Here is a 22,020-nt window from a genome sequence, read left to right on the forward strand (position 1 = left end):
TTTGATACTCTCATATTCCAGTGGTATCCTAATTTTATTCCAAATGAAATCCATATTAAAAAATATTGAAACTATTTATTTAAAACTTATTAATATATACATTTTTATAATAGGTTACTCTATGATACTTTTTATACAATGTGGGGTAGTCAAAATGTACCTATGTCATAAGTATTAAGAAAATTTGAAATTCTTGTACATTTATTTTTGTCATTTAAGAATAGCTTAGGGATTTGCATAAAAATCTGACGTCTTTTTAACTATGAAAATAGTTTAGAAGGATAAATAAAAATATCTTGGCAAAAGAAGTTTAGCGTGTTTATGATTTATTGCGAATTTTCCAAAAAAAAAAATCATAATAGGCAGATTTTTTTGCCAAATATTTTCTATTTTATCAGGCAACTAAAAAATACGGATTTTCTTATGTTTTTTACCTTTAAAATAGCCGATTTGACTACCTCAATATTTTCAAGTATATATAAACTAGTGCAAGATAATGGCATTTTTCACAAATCTTGGTAACAAAGAGAATGGTGTTAGAAAAGTCTGGAAATGCTAAAATATCTCAATAACGATGTAATTTAAAGTATATTATTACTTGAGATATATTACATACTTGTATCATTTCATTTATACTGTATGAAGATTACATATTTATTAACGTGTATACCGAATTTATTACATGTTTTGTATGTTGTAGAAAGCTGAATTTGAGATCAACGATAACCGTGTAAAACTGGTTGCCTAAAGAATTATGGATAAGATTTGTTTTGAACACAACAATTTATTTACTGAACGCTACAATATTCAGCGTTTATGTTGTATATGCAGAAACCTTTATAATCATCATCAAAAATACATCACTATTTATTGCTTTGAGAACGATTATTTCAGAAATACGTCGTTTTGAGGTATTTGACAGTTTCCAGTCGTTTATAACACCCTATATAAACAAAATAAAATCCTTTAAAAAATGTTTTTAGAAATTATCCCAAAATATTGTATTCAATCTGAAGCAAAATTCTATTTTTGTAAACAAAGCAAAGTAAAAACTTGAACAATAACAAAAACAATCAAAAAGTTGTTACTACACGTCCCCGGATTGCATAGTTTCTACAATCCATTCAACATTCGATGTTATTTTATCGTACATTCTTGGCCGGTCCACTCTTGTTCTTAAACAAGCTATTCTCCAATTTGATACACCAATTAAAGACCACCTTGATCCGTTGGGTTGTAAACATAACAATGGACTTCCTGCAAATTCTTCTTCCTAAAACATTAATTTTTATACAATTTATACAAAATTAACATTTTTATAATGCTACTCGCCGACCGACCCATCCGAGGAAGAAGAAATGGAAAGTTTCTACGACGCACTCACACAAACGATAGAAAGGATAAAGATAGGATGATATAACTCTGATAATGGGTAAAATGAACGCAAAGCTGGGAGAGATGAATATTGGCTTGGAGAACATCATGGGAAACTATGGCCTAGGAAATAGAAACCAGAACACAAACAGGCACACAATGCCTTAGGCAACATAACTTGGACGTTACCAGATGGCAGAATGACCATCATTTGTTCATCGCAAATATTCAATTGAAGATAGTAAGAAACAGAGGCAAAAAGTACAAAATTGAACCTGGAAAAATTGTCCTTTCATACAATTTCAATCCTTTCATACATGGAGGTTATAAAGAAACCCTAAGGAACAAAATATAAATAATAACCAAAAGACAAGAAAAATAGAAACAAAATGGGGATAACTAAAAACCAAGATAAAGGAAGCAAGTAGAAGTATACTGGGAGAGAGGAAAAAACTCAAGAAGGAATGGATAACAGATGATACGTGGAGGCTGATACAGGAAAGAGAAGAGATAAACCAGAGAATTAATCAAACAGATGGCATAAATGTGAAAAGAGGAGTAAATGGGGGATACCAGAATAGCCCATGGAAGAAGCAGAGGATGTCACATTATAGTCAGCATTATATGTCACTATGGGGGTAAGTTTAGTAACCAAATAACAGTCAAGAGGAGTAAAACAAGGATACTCGCCATCACTCCTACTATTCAATATTGTACTACATTAGGTTCTGAAAAATGAAGATTTTGCAGAAAACAGCATGAGGTGGGACTTTCTAAACAGTCTAAATGATGAGGAGTATGCTGACGACATATGCCTTTGGTCACATACGCATACAGCTAGCTTACTATATATCTTATAAATCTAGCTTATTCTACGGAAGCGAAAGATGACCGAAAATATAGAAAACAAGATACAAGTATTCATGACCAAATGTTTTAGAAAGATATTATTTAAGATTTTGTACCAAATGAAGATCTACAAAAGGCGAACCAAGAGCAAATGGAAGTGCTTTACTGAAAATGAGTTAAATGCAAAATATTAACTCATATAACATATTGTCTTTAACAAAACTATTTATTAATATATTTTTTAATACTAATAGCTTACATTGCAATCATCTTGTCCATATGGTGTTTCAGTACAAATACCATTCACACTTGGGATACTCATATTTTCACATTTCGCCATTTTGCTCATTCGTACTTGTACTCTTTGCAATTGATCCCGATTTCTCATCCAACCCAACGTATTACAATACATTAAATTTTCTTTTACACCAAAATTCTTTTTTGGTAAACAAACTGGTCTAACGAAATCGGACATTACTAATGGTTCTTCAAGCTTAATCATTGCCAAAGTGCTTCCTTCAACCGGCGATTTTACCATTCCGACGATTCTTCTTTCTTGTTGCCACGGCGATGTTCCAGATATGCGTATAATTCCTAATCTTACAGTCCATTCTGCTTTTGGTTGACCTTGAAAACACGATGTTGTGGTTATTACCCAATCTGTTGATATTAAGGTTCCATCGCATATATGGACATCTTCTTTAAATAAAGCTGCATGCCATGGCCAATCTCCGTGCAAAGAAACTTTATTTAGACGTGTACCCGATTGGGAATGTGCAGCTTGATAACCACATTCTAAAAAATGTATGTAAACTTTTTTAAAAATTATTTTAGATTTTTACCTAGGTCATCGCAAGACATTTTTAAGACTTGCTTTGAATTGCATGGTGCTCTTATGAAACTAATTTCAGAAGCTGTAGGATCTTTCATGCTTACGTATGGTACTCCTTGTTCTTTATCAATTTCAACATTTACTGATGTTAGTTTCCTAAACCAAAATGAATGATAGAGTTGAAAAAAAATATAATTCTTTATTTACCTATATGATAGTGCTCTGCATAGAGAACTTGCAACTGTTCTTAGAACTTCAACAGTTTTATTAATAGATAAACTTCGATTTAAGTTTTCCGTACACAATTTTCCAACATCGCCTTTCTCGTTAAAAACTACGAATCCATTAGAAATATACCTAGGTAGGTGTGGCGTTACGAGGATATTTTTCGTCAGGTTGTTAACATTAGGGGCGAGGCTCACTGTAATGATATTTCAAAATTAAATTTCTTGCACCTTTCCATTATATTTTTTTTTCTAATAACGGATCGAAGTTGTACTCATTTACATCGATCATTCTATAACGTGGGTGTTTTCAAATGCTGAGACTGAAAGGAGTGTATTCATTTGTAGAAAATATTTAAAATCGGCCCTAAGGAGGCGTTAAGAAATCAATGTTTTATTAATGAGCCACGGAGATTTACCGTTTCTGCATCTTTGGTCGTCATGTGTGGGGTTTAACTCTTTAATTGTGTAATTGCCTTTGAATTAATTGTAAATATGTATGGTTAAAACTCATGAATAATGAGGTGTGTTCGGGAGTATTGTCTATTAGTGAGTCAAAAAATCTAACTAAATCTTTTCACGTAGCGCTTTATAATCACCACGTACAACACGCTCTTTCGTCGCTCCCGTCCGGACAATCAACGTGTCCATCGCATCGTTGCGTTTTGCGAATGCAAACGCGGCCGATGCCACAGTGAAGTTGGTCACTAGGGCAATAAGAACACGTTCTTTCGTCTGCTAAGTCTTGGCAGTCACCGACGCCGTCGCAATGCCTCGAAGGTAAACCGTGGGTTTTGATGTCCCAGAGGCAATCTAGAACAATAACAAAACGATATTTATTATTAAACAAATTTGCATACCATGTACCATATATGTTCTTAAAAAAATGATTATAAATAATTATAAACCTTGAATGCCACGAGCAATGTGGAACAATACCGAAGGCGTTCACCCACTAGATGAGCTTATAACGTAACGAGATTACATACATAAAACGCCTACGTATTTTGTTGGTGTCGACGGTGTCCTTTAGGACATATTTATCGAGAAAGTTATGACCTAATTGAATTTGGTTAAGTGAAAGAATTTAAAAATTATTTACTTACCTGTGATTGTAAAGGGATCCCAAAAGAAACCGAAATGTATTTTATAAAAAATAAATTATTAATGTTCCAATTGAGGATGCAATAATTTCTCAATATTACTGTCAATAGGATTGCTAACTACTGCACAAGTTTTGGTCATGACGATGTCCATTACTTCCATGAGAGTGCCCAAAAATGTTCTCGTTCATGGAGAACATGATGATTCGCTTCCCCATCGTTTTGAGGAGACATTAAACCGCTAGTGATTCTGATTATCATTATCATGTATGTACAGGATGTTTGAATAACCTGATGGTGTGTTAGCTGTGAACTCTATCCTCACTGGAATAGCAGCTTGCAGCTATTCCAGTTTGCCCGAACAGTTGTGGGTAATGATTCTCAAACGCACCCCACTTTACTCTCAATGTTCAGTGACATAAACCTCTTTGTGGAGGGAACCATTCGCTTCGAGTGAAGGAGCGCACGTTTACTAAACTGTCCGGGCTCTGGTAATAATGGAAATAGCCAAAACAGTAATGAGATGATATACATACTTAGATCTGATTAGGAAGTGGGTTATCCAGTGTTTTGTCAAAAATGTTGTCCTATTTATTGATTTTGTAACTGTATCAGATTCGATTTTCTTCACACAAAATTAAATCCAACTAAAGAATTGTTTGTTCATTTCGGCTTCCTTTTGTGGATCTCCCTCTTATTAAAAAAAAAGCTTCTAAAGACCCGAAATGAAAAGATTTCATTCACCTCATATCTACGAAATGTATATTCTACTCAGAATAAAACCACCAAATAGATCCCATCAAAATATTGAGAAAAAAAAACAACTACATATTCTACTAATTATTTATTTATACACTTAATATACAAGCTTATAAACCTATTTACAATTTATTGAAATATAAGCTTAAAATAAATAAAATATGTAGTTATTCAGTTTAGGAGTTGTCTCTGGATGTTGAAGTCGGTATAGAAATAGTAGTGGAGGATGAATTAGTTACTAATCCAGTCAATGCAAGTGCAGGCTGATCTTCGCCTATTTGCTGATGGATTTCTTGGCTCATTGTCTGATTGGAAAGGATTGTGTCTAGAAGTAAAGAAGAAGAACGTGGCATAAGTACATGCAAAAGGCGATTAAATGTTGTGTAAATTAGATTATAAAGTATTAAAAAAAAAAATTAACTTACTCGGTCTAGGAATGCACGATCCGGTACCTTCAAATTCAGGAAATCTATTACAATCTATGATTAATTTAATTTTCGGTGATAAACGACTTCCACATCCATTCATAAAGTCTCTGCAGTAACTTTTACAAGGTAGTACCATATCATCTTCTTTAACTCCTTTCTTACATGGTGGTTGAAGAACGTTACAAACGAAATCATATGCGTTCATATAACATTCAGCATCGACTAATTCTCGAAACAAAATCATATTTTCTTGGACCATGGAAAGGTTTTTGTGGTCAAAAATATTTGGATACGTCGTTATATTGTAAGGTTGTTTACTGCAATACGTTAGTTCCATTTTTGTACATTTCCTTGGTTCCGGTGCTTTCGTTGTTGTGGTGGTTTTAGGTGTTGTTGGTTTTGGAGTTGTACTACTATGAATTGGAGCGTCACTTTCCATTACTTCTATACTATTAGCATCGACCGTTATATTTCTGAAATATAACGATTCTTCGAAGGTGATTTCTTTTTTTAATAAGTCTTTTAAATCGTCCGAGTCGACATCTACAAATGTTGGATCTATTCTTACACTGAAGTGGACGGTTAAATCGTTTCCTTCGTTGCTGAAATTAAAATTTTTTTGTGTTAACCACTAAAAGGTATTGTAATGATCACATCCATTATCGCCAGGTGGTTTTACAACCGTTATTGTACAACTACGCAATTACGGTAATCATTACAAACCACGTCGCGTCGTGTGAAGCGTCTTCTTCTATAATTCTCATTATGTATAACAATTTTTGATGTCTCAATAAGTAATTTGATTGTGTTAGTTTTTAAATCTTACCCATCCAAAGCTAAAATTTCAGTTCCTGAGAATCCATGTTTGATATAACTTCTTCTAAACAATAAATTCAGTCTTTCTCTATAATCCCTAGCTCTAACTTTAAAGACGTCGGTGGATGGATCCGCCATGTCTATAACATATCTATCTCCGTTAACTACCTTAAAACTAGCACGATATACATCTTCTTGAGATGTTTGCGAAAAGAAATAAGTATCTGGAACAATAAGAGAAGATGAGTTTCCATCAAATAAAATGTTCTTGTAATTGGGATTACGGGAAATAAGTTAATTGTTACGTAACACACCTGTAGAGTACAAGTAACCATAAAGTAATGTAAAAAAAATTGTAAGAATTCATTCGCGGCGACACACCTCGCCAAGAAAGAAGGCAACGAAGCAAGGACATGTTTATGTGAAAAAATGTGGACTTGCAACTTTTAAAGTTAACGGAGCATTGCCGTTTGCGGATTAATTTATCCATTACCAATGGCTGGTATGTATCTAATGATAAAAACCGTTTTTTTCTTTTCCTACAAAAACACGATCAGGTTAACTGTACTCTACAAAGTCACGTGAAAGTAGTTAATTAATCATTAATATGGTGTGTGTACACTTAATAGGAAGTTATAAGTTTTTTTCTTACATCCAAAATAAACAGCTGCACTTGCTAATAACAGCAAAAATAAGAAAGAAGCTATAATACAACATCCGCATCGATATTGAGAGCTTAATTTTTTTCTTGTAAATCTTATATCCGAATCTGTTGATAAAATTGAGCTTGCTGATCTTCTGTAATGTCTTGTTCCATTACTGACAGTACTCATGGATACCTGAAACAAAAAAAATATATAGAACCTTAAACAGCATAATAAATCAATCAATCACATTTGAAACTTGTACATTTATTTAGAAAGTGAGTTATTTATCAATATCCAATTATAGAAACCATGACGTGAAACATTTATTATGAATTATTTGTCGATATCACACAAAACAAATATGAGATATAACTTTTAAAAGCAATTTGTTAAGCGATTGTTAACGATTACATTTTTTTCAATAAGACTGTGGTATTATTATCTTTTCAGTATATTATTCTCGATTATAAGCACCTAGTAAAAGCGCATTCCTTCCAAGTCATTGCAAAAGATAGTAACCGTAAAACAATAATAAATCTATTATAAAGTATCGGATAGATTTAACAGGTGAACGTAACTCGATATGTTCAAGTCGCTTTACAAATGATTTACATACGACTGCATACACGGTTTACAGTTAGCAATAACAAATGAATTAGTGCCTACACGTGTATATTTATCACGTGTGTTTGAATTAGTTTATTTTTCTAACACCCCATAATTGACAGAAATGGGTCATAAAAATACTCGTGATTTATTTATTAACACACCATTGTCAATATGATAAGTAATATCTTATTCTGTTTCAGTTACAAGTTATTATAGGATTATGAGTCATGTTGAGGTATAATATAGTCGGTGTTCTTTAATGTTACTTAAGGATGACATTAAGATGCCTACTCACGTTACAAACCCGTATACAATTCTCGGCGAATTTTGCAATCTTTGATTCCATTTCATCCCAGAGAAGAAAACGCAAGACGTCTGTATAATGCTATCCCATTGTGGGATGTTAAGAAGGAAATTTATTAGGAAATCAATGTTGCATCTACGTTACTCAATAGAAAAGAGAACGTTGATACAAATGTTTACAGTAACTTATCTTACCGTATCAATCTTACGATTTTAATGAAAACCAATGCGATCATCTCGTTACTAACCGCACAAAAAAATAAAATGTCCTATTTGAAAATTGTGTCAAACGCAAGTAACTTTCTTCAATCTCGACCTTTTGACCTCCTTTTATGCTCGGTTAAAACCGTCCAACGTTGGTAACTGAACCGTTACCATTGTTCGGATTCGCGTGCGGGTGAACCTACCACTATAATTACAATGTAAGTGCCAGCATACGATAAATTCGTATGATAAATCGTCTTGCCGACAGAAATTGAATGGAGAAACTACAATGTGTAATGAAAGCGATTTATTCAGAAAGATTTACTATTAAATATAACAAAGAATAATGGGTATCTTGATATGGTATATGCAACAATAAATCAGAATGTTTAAAGGAAGCACAAAATTAATAATACTCAAAAATTTTGCATATATGTCTTGAATTAGGAACGATTTAAGTTGATTTGGCAATATTTATTTTAAACAACAGTTATGTAATCTATCGCTCTTGTTTTGATATTAAGTTGATATTGCTAAAATCCAAGGTTAAATACATCTATCTATAAAAAGTAAATCTACCACAGTAGTTTAGAATTCTTATATTACAGATAAGCGCAACGTGTAATAATAAGTTAACAATTCTCTTCTCTTGCGATAATGTTTTGGCATTTAACTGATCTCTTAATAATGTTTCAAAAAAAGATTGCAATCATACTTTAAATAGAACCTATTGATTGCAATATTCAAAACGAGAGTGTACAGAGTTTGTACACAAAGCAAAAAACACATTTTAGTAGATACTTATGAATGAAGCTGCGTTTGTAAATAATTCATTGACAACAAATCTTATTTTGCTGTTTCGCTTTGTGGCTAGTGATATGCCATAACGGTGGATTCATTAAATAGGAGATAAAAATTTTGACAAATTGTTATTTAGTCTATTTTCAAGGTCTTTATTTAAGACATTAAATAAATAAAATTCTCACCATAAACGAGATAAGAAGTAATTAATTCAAGCATGCTGTAATTTTGACATTAATGCACTGTGTTTTGAAGAGTGCAAAGAATACCGTTTCTCTAAGATGGTCCTTGAGGTAATGATGGAAAAACTGACGAAAATTGCGTTAACAAGATATATTTTACTGATTGAGCTACCTTTACATCGTGAGGGAATACAAATCTGTATAGTGTAAGGTAGTGGAATGGTGTCAATCCCCACTGGATGCTTGAAAACCGTATTCAAATATCACAAAAGTTAAATATGGTCGGATATAATAGGTGGTACTCAGTTAATTAGTCTCTTTTTTTTAGTCTCATTTTGGCATACATGTTCAGCGTTATCTTGATAAAGTATTTCCTGGACAATAGATGGTAGTATTAAATGGTCTCCTCCTTCACCGAATTTCAACCCCAAAGACTATTTTTATTAGAAATACTTAAAAAGTTGAGTTTATAAAACTAAAGCTGGAAGTCTTGATGAGTTAAGGCAACGAATTATCGATAAATCATCTTTAATTACTGGAGAATCTTGGAGGAATGTAATAGAAGCATCCTACCATAGATTAGACTTAATTAATTTTCTTAATGTATTTACGATCTTATTGACTACATCAATTCTTAAGTGTTGTATAAGATTGAACTCATATTGATGGGCAGATCAAATAATGAAACAAGATGTTTCACTCTGTGCAATTACGTTAAAAGTTACTTCAACCGATTAGCAAATTTGTTTCACTTTATCTTCTTTAATTATGGCCTGGATTGAAAACAAATTTAAGGATATGCATTTCTGTCTTCTTTGAGTTTAAAGTATTTTTGCAACGTGTTTCCTCCTCTCAATCAGTTTTAATAATAAGATAAGCTTTGATAATCGAATATTGTAAAGATTAAGGTGTCATAATTCAGGTAGTTTTAGCATTTGCAATCTTAAATCTTGACGTTTTCACTATCTTATAAAACCCTTCTTTTCAAAAATTTCAAAGTAAAGGTAGGAAGTCACTTTGGAACGATACATGACATATTATGAATTGCCTAAGTTATTCGGGGCTCTATTTATTATTTCTGTTTTTTTTTATCTTCGGTCTCTATTCGACCAAAAGTGGGTGGAATCTTCTTTATTTCAATGGCATCTAACAGGAAAAATTGATTAAATAAACGTATGATGTTTGTTTAAAGTAAGATATAAGACGCAGAGTAATTATCCTTTGTGCTAGAAATAGCGAATTTTACTATTTGGCCACCGCTGGTTTAAAAATATCTTGAATATAACAATAAGAAGTGCTAGATTCACTAACAAAAATATACAAATCATCCATATTCTTTAATATTTCATTAATAAGCGAAACATAATAGCTTCATCTGTTGATAATGAATAATATCAGTACATAATACTGTGCTTTGCACCACTGCATACCAAATTATTAATGCCAACGTGGTATTTGATAGACGTATCGGAGAGTACCGTTACATCGAATGGAATCGATGTCACGGCACGCATAGAGAGGCATGTGTTTGCTTGTAGTTTGTGACACATCTGTCCCCCTTTTTGGCCTTATTACCTAATACGTGGTCGTGCCATTTGCATACAAAAGCACAATCGGATCTATGTGGTTGGTAGTAGGTAGTCTTATAAATTCCGAGACGGTATTCTATTCTAATTCCGGACATGTTTCATCGAGCTTGTATTGTTAAGTGTATTTCCTGTTGTTAATATGTTAAGTTGAATGAGTTATTATTAAAATATTTATAGTCATAATGAAGCAATATGAAAAGGTAAACGATGAAAACCAATTTAAATATCTAATTTTATCTAAAAGCAATATCAGCTACTGTATTGCAAACACGTTACTGTGTATCTACACTAATTATGTAAGCGTACACTTTCAAATTTGTATACCACCTGTCGAGTTCATACCCATAAGTAACAACCTTGGCACAGTGCACGGCAATTATAAATTTTGCAAGAACTTTAACACTTAATCGCTAAATAAACAATATATCTATGTTTTTATCCTGATCACGTTTCAATCAAATTTGATTACTTTATGACTGCAATATCCTTTAAAAAGTAACAAGAAAAATTTCTCAATTTTTCGACGTCTAAACAACTCAAGATATAAAAGATACATCTTCCATAACAACAGTTAGACAATTTACTTAAGACATTAAGAAATATAATTACGATCGACGAAATACCCGTTATCTTGTCGTTTTTAACACTTACTAGTTTTGACGATCGACGAAACGATGTTTGCTTAAGAGGACTATTACAGATGTGTTAATTTTATAAATACCGTTTTATACACAATTATGAGATATAGAAATGTTAATTTTACAATTACTTAAGAAAATAACTTTCATCGAGAGCAATCAGTTTTTTAAGTCTTAGTGAAAGTAATTCATTATAGAATAAAGAATGAAATTATTATAATAATCTTTCCGCTAAAAGGGAAAGTTATCATTTTCAATTTCATTTTAATTGCGTATGACCAATTTTAACTATCGCATTTTCATGATTACTTGGTCACTTAGCGTTTTCTCTCGCGTTGTTTTTTATCTCGCGTGCAAAACGAAAAGACTCAAGACAATTGGAGCATTACCCATAATCCAAACAAGAAAAAAAGAAGTACAAAAAAAACCTTTTAAGGTTACAAAAGAATTATTAAAAAAGGCAAAAAAAGTAACAAGCCACAACGATTTTGCGATTTTGAAATTTCTTAAATTTTTTTCTTTTCTTTTCATAACACAATACGTAAGTTAAACGAAATAAATCGAAATTGAAAGTTTACGATCGAGTTTTTTTGCAGGTTTATGATGCAGACGGTGAATAATCCAATTAAATTATGGTAGCAAGTTATAATCTTGAAAGTGTCCGTTTTGCTAAGTTTAAGAGAAACGTTAATAGGTGGTATTTTATTATCTGAAAGGTACTAGAAAGCAAACAGCAGGGAAGTGGTGTGAGCTTTAAGATTAAACTCAATGACCCGTTTAGTGCCTTTCGAAAATATATAAAAACTACCACATGTTTTCTATCCTATGTTTCCTTAAAAATTATTAAATTGTATTATTTTATATTTAAAGAAATCTCTATTCAAATGGGTGCAGCTGTATATTGTTTCATCACCTTTACAGAAAATTATCCAACATCATTTTATCGACATGAAGACAACATTAACCTTTATAACATCTCTTTAATTAAAAAAAAATCGAGGAATGTTCGAATAATATCTCGAATACTTTGTGATATTTTAAAAAAAATTTAGTATCATTAAACGAAAGTTATCTTTTAAATCCACACCGGCGAAAACCTTACACTTTGAGAAGTGAATGTCTGCTATTTGCATCATTGGGTTCGAGTTGCTTTGCAAAATGTCAGATAATGGTGAACGTCACGACCATTGTCATGAAACCATAAGTGCCTCGAAGCAAATTTGAATATTTATTTTGATGAACTTTGACTTTTTATAATAACTTGATTAACTAATTTTTGAATCCGAATTAACATTATTAAAAACTATTCTGTAAGCGACTGATGAATAATCTTGTCTAACAGTTAAAATCAGTGGAGCGTTTATTTAACAACTTTGTAGTTGACAGACGATAAACTAAAAGATAAAAAATTATGTTAAGCTTAACTGTTAGTTTACCAACGGGTTTGGAATTAATGTGATGAATTTGAATTGTTGATATGAATGAGCTTAGGAAGTTAGAAATACAGTAGAAAGAGAGAACACTTTTCATTTGCAAAGTAGATGAGAACATGCAAAGAGCGATTCTTACACCTTGTTAAAATCAAATAACAGCAGTCTTCTTCTGCGTCGTATTCTCATAGCTGAAAAGTCGTAATTCCATGTTTATGGGTATTCTTTTACTTTATTCCTCCATAACTGGTGGTTTTGTGCCTCTGGAAGTGCGTCTTGAAGCGGAGTATCTGTTATCTCTTTTATCTGGTCCAACCACCTAGTTGGCGATCTTCCCCTTGGTCTCTATTTTTCCTTGGATTACTAATTTTTCTAGGTTATCTCCATCTCATAAATAGAATAAAATATTGTGGAATTCGACGCCGGCAAATAATGGACAGTCTGTCTTTTATCTCGAACTCTTTCAGTATAAACATGTTAGTTCGTCTATCTGTCCATGGAATACGCAACATTCTAACTCATCTATAATATTTTCCTGTGTTAGAGAATCCCTCTGTCTATTATCATTAATTTTGCCTTGTTTAGGTTCATTTCTAATTCCCAGTTTCGGATTTCTTCTCTCACCAAATCCAGCATTCTATGGAGTTTCTATCTGTCTTTCGCCAGCAAAGCCGTCATTGTTCTTATGTGTATGGGGATGAGAATTGATATTGTCCAATCTTTCGACTATTTTCCTGTTCTCCATATTTTGTTACATAGATTTAAAAGCATTTTTATAGTCGGAGTGATCAACACTTTAAAAATTTCTGCCTTTATTTGATCAGCTCCAGAAGCTATATTTGTCTTTATGTGACGTATCCGCTTATTATTCGCCTTCTGTCTGTATTTCTTGGCAGAATACAACTTTTTACAGCATCGGTGAAGCATCATCTTCACCATCTTTAGTATCTATAGTATCTTTCCATCTACATCTTCTATTGATAACGTTCTAGCTGTCAATTTTCTTCCTAGCAAGTTAACTGTTTGGAAAAGATTGCCTACATATTGTTTGTTACAGTGTTCTTCAATTTCTTTGCACATGTGTACAATCACCCCAAAATATTCTCAACAGCCATACAATATACATGATCCTTAAAATTATTGTCATGTCATCTGCATGAATCCTTATCTGCAATCTCTCAATGAACTATTATTTCATCGAACATGACATTGCAACATTAACCATTACGGTATACAAACGGTAAGTGACCGTATAAAAAAAGAAATAGAAGTAAAATCAAAGAAATAAAGCGGTAAAATAACAATAAACTATATAAACAATAAGTAAATAAATCAAGTCTACATAACAAACTGGAATTGATGATTAATGATTCCAATTATTCTTGATCAACAGCACTGCTTTCAGTACCCAAATTTGCCACAAGTCTTTGTTCATTTCTGTGCAATAAATTAGTGACTTTTATACTTCCCCAAGCTTTATAAACCTGAAAATCGTGGAATGTCAGCAATAAATTCTATTGATATTGTGAAATGATTGTGGAATTCTTCGCGGAAGTGGTAGAGTGTAATGTGAGGTCATCACCAAACTTCATGCACAAAAAAAGCGCCCAGAAATTATTAATATTATTATGACTTATTTATTCTTCCTGTCATTAATAAACTCATTCGAAAAAAATAATTATCTTGGAAAAAATAAATTACTGTAGGTAATATTGTTCATTGTGTTATGTGATTGGTGCTTTTCTGATTGGAAATTGTTAAAATTAGATGTTTAGAAATTATTATTAGAAATTACTGTTCACAAAATGAACGCATTTTCAATTAATTCCGATAATGAGATAATGCGTAAGAAAAACTTTCACGTTATGAAAGAACTACCGTTTTCCATTTAATGGGTCAGGAAGCCAAAGAAGTCGACCAATAAATCACCGAAGAATACCCGACAGATATTCAAAACCTTGGGAAACTCAAGTTTCTCTTCACTCTTAATGCAAAACTTAATTAAACGCTCCATTAATTAACACGGATTTTATTCAAAACTAAGTCATCCATTTCAAGAGTTATTATCAGCCTATTTTTCATCAAAATCATAATTAATTTCATTTTAATTTTTTCTTTTGCAAATGAAGTTTTATCAAAGTTTATTTCTGGAGTGTTATCTTTATAAAAATCTTTACTTGGTTTATGTAATGCTTTTGTGTTCTTAAAGGCCCGAGTCCGATTGTTAATGTTTTTTCTCCTCGATTGTTTTGGAGAGCTTGCACTGGGAATTTCTCAATATGAAAGCCATACAAAAGTTCCTCTGGGCTATACCTAATCCAGTTTATATTGAATACTAACATAAACATACCTAGATATGATACCAAATTAGAAAGCTGTATAGTTACGGTTTTAATTCTACATCTTAGTTTTATACTTTTTTTATGAAGCAAAATATAATTACAATATGATTAATGATAATTCGGAAATTATTATTGCAATTAGAATTAAGCGTCAGGTTTTAATAATTCGAATAGAAATTTGAAGTTTAATAAGTGTAACGACTTTCTAGTGACAAGATAGATTAAATGAATTTATAATTAGAATCCAACAATTTTTATACCCATAAAATAGAAAATGGGTTTTATTAATGCCTTTAACTTTCAAATAAACACTATTTTCGGAGACAAAAACTTATTGCCTATTTTCAAATTGAATAATTTAACTAAAATTACCGTCGAATTACTTACCTTAGAGTCTAATGATGATTTTCTTCCGTTTTTATGATCCATCGTCACTGTCATCGTGCCAAGTTCACAATTTCACATGTCAAAAATTAATTTAAAAAGGTACACTTTCTTCTTAATACAACTTAATTTAAAAAATTATGTTACTTAAGTTTTATCGTAAAAATGTTTAGAAGCTTCAAGTCCGTTCTTGAAGACTCAACACGATCAACTGCCGTCAGCACACAGACCCACAAGCTTAACACAATGACCGTCCTTCTCCAAGAAGTCGCCGCTCTTTACTTTCTAGATCACCGCGCGTTGTCTGTTATCAGAAATACGAGTGCACCCAACTTGGACGAATACAAATAAAATTTTCTTGGTGAACTCACTGATCACATCTTACTATTTGATTATAAGTCTTGATCGTTTCCCTATGAGAATGGAAATTTTCTTTAAAAGGTAAACCTCCGGGTCGACTTTCACCCACGAAGAAGGTAATCGATGGTTGATGCTGTGCTGTTAATCTGTAAGAAATGTTAAAGTATGCATGTAGAACGTTAGTTAGTGATTAAATTCAACACAACGACCGGCTTTCTAGAGTAGTTTTCAGAAGCATCTTTTATACTTAATGAGGGAACGAGTTTAATGAACAATCACTAATTGTTATTAAGGAAAATACTGGGTTAATGAGTTAAATTCTGATTACAAAAACTAAAAATTAATTAATTGAGTTTAATTTATCATTTTATAAGCAGGTTGTTAATAACCTCGAAACTGTCAATATTTTTCAAGGATTTGATCTTGTCTGCAAGTTTTTACATTCCAATTCGAAGGTGAATAACAGTTACGCACATAAAGAAATTTATAGAACCATTTTGTAAACACGAAAGTATGCATATAATGACAGTGTTAAAAACGGTTTCTGACGAATTTCGGCTATTCACTTGTAAAACTAGCGTAGATAACGGGATTGTCGATGTGTGAAACGTCTGACATTTTAAACATTCCCGTTTTTTACATAGAAACTAGGTGGAGAGGTAATTATTCTGCGTACATTTAAATTGTAGTTGTTGTCTTATCGACTATTTAATCAAAAACTTTTGAGAAAGTCTGCGTGTTGTTAATTTACACAGAAAATAGCATAAAAAAACAAATTATTTTTATTGCTTTTCTAAACAACTTTTAATTATTGCTTTACTCATATTTTTACGTAACAAAACAGAAAGAAAATAATTTCTGTAAGTACCTATAAGTAGAAAATATAGAAATTATACTAAAACAAGCTACAAAATGTTACACGTGTAAGAAAGGATTTTGTTGTCGATGGTATACTTTTGTTGTGCAAACAGAAAATGTCACGGCGTCTACCCATAATGTTCACCGATTAAAAGTAATTGCCCTTTTGCAAATAACGTGATTCATGATCGAACCAATTTTCTTATTTCCTATTACGTACACTATTCAACTCAACTTTTTGTATAATTTATTGTCAATTGTACTTTCTTTCACGTTTTCCATAAGAAATGGTTAAATAAATAAAAAAATGTAATTATAAATTAAAACTTTTAAGAACGGCTTGATGCTTGAAAATATTTCTTACAAGATTTAATCTTTTTATCCAAGAAATGAGAAAATGTTCTATTTTATGATAAACTTTAAATATTAACAGTGTCTTAACAAATGCCTGCCAAAAAAATCTTGATAGAAAATGTTGCAAACCTAAGTTATGTTATGGTGGAACATGAATATTAGAAATCGAAAAAATTTATGAACTCAAACCTCATTTCTGGGAGTAAAGCGACGATTTATAGCTGAAATTGAAGTTGAACGATTCTATTTTATGATAACCTATAACAACGAACCATATAGGAACTAAGAAGGTGTGGTCTCAGCGTGACCGCGTGTTTTAAAGGAATTCCCTATCCTCAATAAACTTCAGATAATCTAGGTTTTTGGAAGTAGAAGCGTGTACAAAAATAAAACCGTTTTAATACTGTTAAACCCCGAAAAGTGGAAAATCTTGAGATATACCAATTTGGATTGATAAAGCTCGAAATTTTATAGAGGAATTCTAGAATTTGCTCCATAAGTCAAAACTGATCTTATATATTTTATCTTATAGATATATCACTTCACTAAAATATTTTTATATGTGCATGGTAGCACCTTTTTGCAGATTGTATTCGTCATATTATGTTATTGTCACCATTAAAAATTCCACCCAGATATTTGATATGGTCATATTTTCAGATGTTCCTCTCTATGCATTAAACACTTCTAATTTATGTAATTTTGCGGTCAACTAGAAAAATGTATTTTCTTTGTCTTCTTCCTTTTCTGTAAGACATCTGCTTTATTTCTTGATTATTCATAACTTATGCTGGAACGTTGAGCTTCAGCTTTCATACTATGGTATAAGTGGTCTTCCGGGGGGTCTGTTTGCTCTTAGGAATCTACCTTTGACTATACTTGAAACAAACTTCCAAATATTTAACAGAATACCAAAATCAGAGTTTATAATAGAATAACAATTATCTGATGTTAAAACAACTCCAAACAAAAAAATACCGTTAATTCGTATACTGTAAAGGTTTTACAATTATTTTATGATGCTAGAATGGAACTATTGTTTGATGCCGCATGTGCATATCAACGCCTGTGAGTTATACAACCTGTCACTCTTATAAAATAAAAAACGTTGAATGAATCAAAAGTTAAATATCATTAAATGGAAGATTTGATTATTTGCAGAGGCAACTATTCGCCACTACATTCATAATATCAGCCAATTTATGAAATGCAATGGTCTATAATAATAATGGTAAGAATACCACATTATTGACAAGATTTCATTAACTCTTTTCCAAGTAATTTAGACTTTCATTGCAATTAAAGACAACAATAACTAACCAGCTTTATTATTTAAAATTTACTGCAAGAATTAATGATAAGTTATCGTTTTGCCCGATCACACTTTCTTCAGCATTTCAATTGCTGAAATCATCATACTGCTTCTTCATGGATAATTTTGAATTCCTGTGGTTTACAGTTTATGTTGAGCTGTAATTCGTTGCAGATGATTGCAACACGGAAAATCCTTCCTGTCATGAACAGCTAAGTATTATTCGTCTACAGATATCAATGCAGGTTTCTCGGGGACGATTTCTGTGAATTCCTTTGTATTCTTTTCATGGAATTAAGATAGAACTGGTATTTAATCATATCGATTAAAGCAAAGAAAGCTGCCAAATGGAGAATTTTAAGAAAGACTTCTCGTTTTGTTGCACATAAATTCAACCAGGATTTATTGGTAGATTGGAAGAACGTTTTCGCAATCTAATGATTTCATTGTCCTTTCTGAAAATTTTCCCAGAAGTATTATCAAACATAATTCCAACCTTGATGACACTATCGTTGCAATTATAATTCTAGATTTATCATTATTTGTATAATTCAGGGCAGTAAATAACAATAGAAGAGAAAAGTTATTAGCTTGACAGTGTTGTTTTTGATTAAACTGGTGCTACTTTAGATTTGACAATCAATGCATTCGTGGTTCTCTATCTTCTTTGATTGATAGTTACTATGATGCTTAGAAAGTTGATGAGATGATACACGTCGTTTATTTTTCCATAAATTCTTATAATTCCTTTCACTATTTCTTTTTGAATACCACAATAATTTAGGTCGTCTTAAACAGCATGTTGTCTTCAGAATCAATAAATATGGTATCGTCCTAAATCTTCGATGGTATTTTAAATTTCCTTCTTTGTTAATTTCTTGTTTATAACATTTTTATGAAAATTAATCTCTTAAGCGGCGAGTTTCACCACACTTTGCAATCGTGACGGAAATACTCATCTTATCTTATAAGTGGGTTACGAGAAAAAAAAGCTTAACATAATTATAAAAATTTTCTAATTTCTTTCCATTTTATTTCAAATCGCAGTAAATATCTAATTATATTACTTATAACATCTCTTAACTGTTCTAATAATAAATAATTGGTGGTTTATGACCCAGATAAATAATATGCGGCAGAACGAAAATTATGGCTAATAATACACGCTGTACTTTACACTGTGTTCATGCATTAAAGTTTTATGCGTTATTTCACCAATTAAAATCGGGTCAAACCACCTTTAATTATCGGTGTTACAATCGCTTGTTACGTCGAAGATAACCGTTAAAATATCTACTTTATGCCTATAGTTAAGTATTTTATGATGTGGTTACTACATTGCTTCATAGTGAAATATAGCATAGATATCTAATTACGAGTGAGATCTGTTACGAATATTCTAAAAGTGATTTTCTTACAAATATTTAACTTTTTAAAATTGTGCAATATTCAAGCACATTGCACATTATATTGGCTATTAATTTCAAATGGAAATACCAATAAACCACGTCTTCAAATACAATTACGAAATCTTGTAGTTTATGGTTAATACATTCCAACCTAATTATACTCATAAATAATTAATACTGAAAGTTAACTTTTTGTGTATTATTTTTGTGGGTGTAAGATCATACATTGGCCGTGCCATTTCCTGGTAAAAGAAATCGATTGAAAAAGGTCAATGATGTCGATTCTTGTGCACAGTCACGCGATCGTAACCGCAAGAAGATGTGAAGAAGGAAAAGAGAGATGTGAAGAAAAAAACGTTGTGTTAATCGATCTGAGGCTTACGGCAGACGATATACCGTTAGCTTCAAGAAATTATGATGCCCGTTGCCTCAAAACGTAAACATCGTTGTCCTGACCTAGAGAAAAAGGGGTTCGAGTTCTTGAACGATGTCCGCAATTACGTGCTCTAATGACCTCTTAGATTTGAACAAAAAATTACAATAAATATTTTTGTTATCGCTTTTATTTTTATAAATGCGTTTAATACTTTTATTCAACAAGGAATTTTTTTTAATATATGTGGTGAACTATACAAAGACCAGTTTTTTTTAATAGTATAATTATGAATGTAAAAGTTTTATTCATTTAACCTTCAGTTGTCGGACAATAGACATTTCAAAATTATGGTTTCCGAAGCCGAACAATCGAGAACAGAATGCAAGAAATCGCTACGAAGCAACCCGCACCGGTATTTATAGATTGGTTCTGGTATAATGAGAAAGTAGGAAATTGACACCGATAGCGTTCATTTGGCTTTATGGCATCAACTGGTTAAATTTCTTTGTTAATCAACCAAGCAAAAAAAAATTCTATTCGAAAAAAGCATCAATTTGATTATTTAGTTTATAATTATAATCTTTAATTGAATATATCTTAAATAAAGACCAAGATTTAGCAAAAGGAAAATTTAACCCGGAAGTTAATAGTCGGATCTTGGTTATATTTAAAGAAATAAACCGAAAATTATATCTGCATTTATAAATAAATACTGAATAAAGAACTTACGTAAGTTTGATCAAAATCTTTTAAATCCTAGATTAAATCCAAAGCACACCTTTCTTCGTATAATAACAACTTAACCGTCGTCGACAGATGTTAAATGCCGACTTGAAGACGACGACGTTCTTTTCTTCATTCGCTTTTGGTGAAGTGGTTGTACGAACACGGTAGACGTTTAAAACTTCTCTTTTTTGCCCCCCTACTACCTACTTCTACCACATTTGGTACCGAAACGAACTCGATTTAATAGTATACTGTACAACAATCTTGTAAATTAATTGTTTCGCAACAATTACGATCCTTTAATTGAATGCTTTTCCGCTTTGTTATTCAATCATTTTAAATTTAAAGTTGTTAGTAAATCACTTAACTTATTGCATTATTTATTTATTATTGTTTTTTTTTTATTGAAAATTGTGGAAACGAAAGTTTAAACTTTACGGAAAGCTAGAGTGCGTTTTGACTTTTTGATCTCCCAATACTTCGCTTTTCTACTATGATTGCAAAATTAATTTGATTTGGTCAATTTCATCAATGAGTTTAGCTACCAAGGCTAAAATTTGAAATCTCTCCAGAAATCTTTCTTGGAGGTTCTCGGTCTACAGATCTTGGCAATCTGTATCTGTGAGGTTTTTCTCACTTATGGCTTTCTTTAATCGTTATACATACATGCTTCGTTATACATGGCAAATTGTAAATAACGAAAAAGAATCGAAAACGTGTTACAGTAGGTTTTGCACATTGAAACCACGAAACGTGTTTCTCTATATAATTTTGACAATAAACACTAGGTGAGAGAAATTGAAATTATTACATTTTAAAATTTTATGGTTAAAATTAAAAGAAAGAATACTAAAAATAACTGATTATTTAAATAAATATTAATTTTATTGTGTTTTTGGTTCACTTCTTGTGACCATAATTTGACAAAATTCTGTTAATTTTTCATAAATAGTAACTAATTTATCAATCGAATTTGATATATTTTCTACGTTTTTCCCAATTCCATTCATAACTTGTAAAATTTCTTGTTTACCTCTTTGGCGTTCAACAGGATCAAATCTATAACACTTATGCCTTTTGTCTTTACATTTAAACCGTTTTTCTGGTAAAT

At 31.6% G+C, this 22,020-nt stretch overlaps 1 protein-coding gene across 2 annotated transcripts; it reads right to left on the minus strand.

Annotated features, from left to right (window-relative positions):
* Window positions 1-55: 55 nt before the first annotated feature.
* Window positions 56-21,048, minus strand: LOC111425960 (atrial natriuretic peptide-converting enzyme). 2 transcript variants are annotated; one of them, XM_023060251.2, is made up of 10 exons: window positions 20,913-21,048; window positions 15,518-16,020; window positions 7,038-7,224; window positions 6,396-6,609; window positions 5,567-6,171; window positions 3,886-4,092; window positions 3,263-3,476; window positions 3,066-3,211; window positions 2,483-3,018; window positions 56-1,273 (listed from the first exon to the last, which is right to left on the minus strand). In XM_023060251.2, the coding sequence occupies exons 2-10, from the start codon at window positions 15,569-15,571 to the stop codon at window positions 1,088-1,090; spliced, it is 2,349 nt and encodes a 782-aa protein (XP_022916019.1). In that variant the 5' UTR covers window positions 15,572-16,020; window positions 20,913-21,048; the 3' UTR covers window positions 56-1,087. The 2 variants fall into 2 exon arrangements, with proteins under 2 accessions (XP_022916019.1, XP_071050421.1); XM_071194320.1 differs by lacking the exon at window positions 15,518-16,020.
* Window positions 21,049-22,020: the final 972 nt, after the last annotated feature.

The sequence above is a fragment of the Onthophagus taurus genome, chromosome 2, assembly GCF_036711975.1.
Source record: "Onthophagus taurus isolate NC chromosome 2, IU_Otau_3.0, whole genome shotgun sequence".
In the NCBI taxonomy this organism is placed as follows: domain Eukaryota; kingdom Metazoa; phylum Arthropoda; class Insecta; order Coleoptera; family Scarabaeidae; genus Onthophagus; species Onthophagus taurus.

What these genes read in the sequence shown, in the direction of transcription:
- LOC111425960 (XM_023060251.2), bottom strand. Translation starts at nt 15,571, where the DNA reads ATGACAGTGACGATGGATCATAAAAACGGAAGAAAATCATCATTAGAC. An exon ending in TGCAGCTGTTTATTTTGGAT is followed by an intron (nt 6,610 to 7,037) that starts GTAAGAAAAAAA and finishes TTATTGTTCCAG; the next exon opens with ATACTTATTTCTTTTCGCAA. An exon ending in ATCGTGCATTCCTAGACCGA is followed by an intron (nt 4,093 to 5,566) that starts GTAAGTTAATTT and finishes TTATTGTTCTAG; the next exon opens with ATTGCCTCTGGGACATCAAA.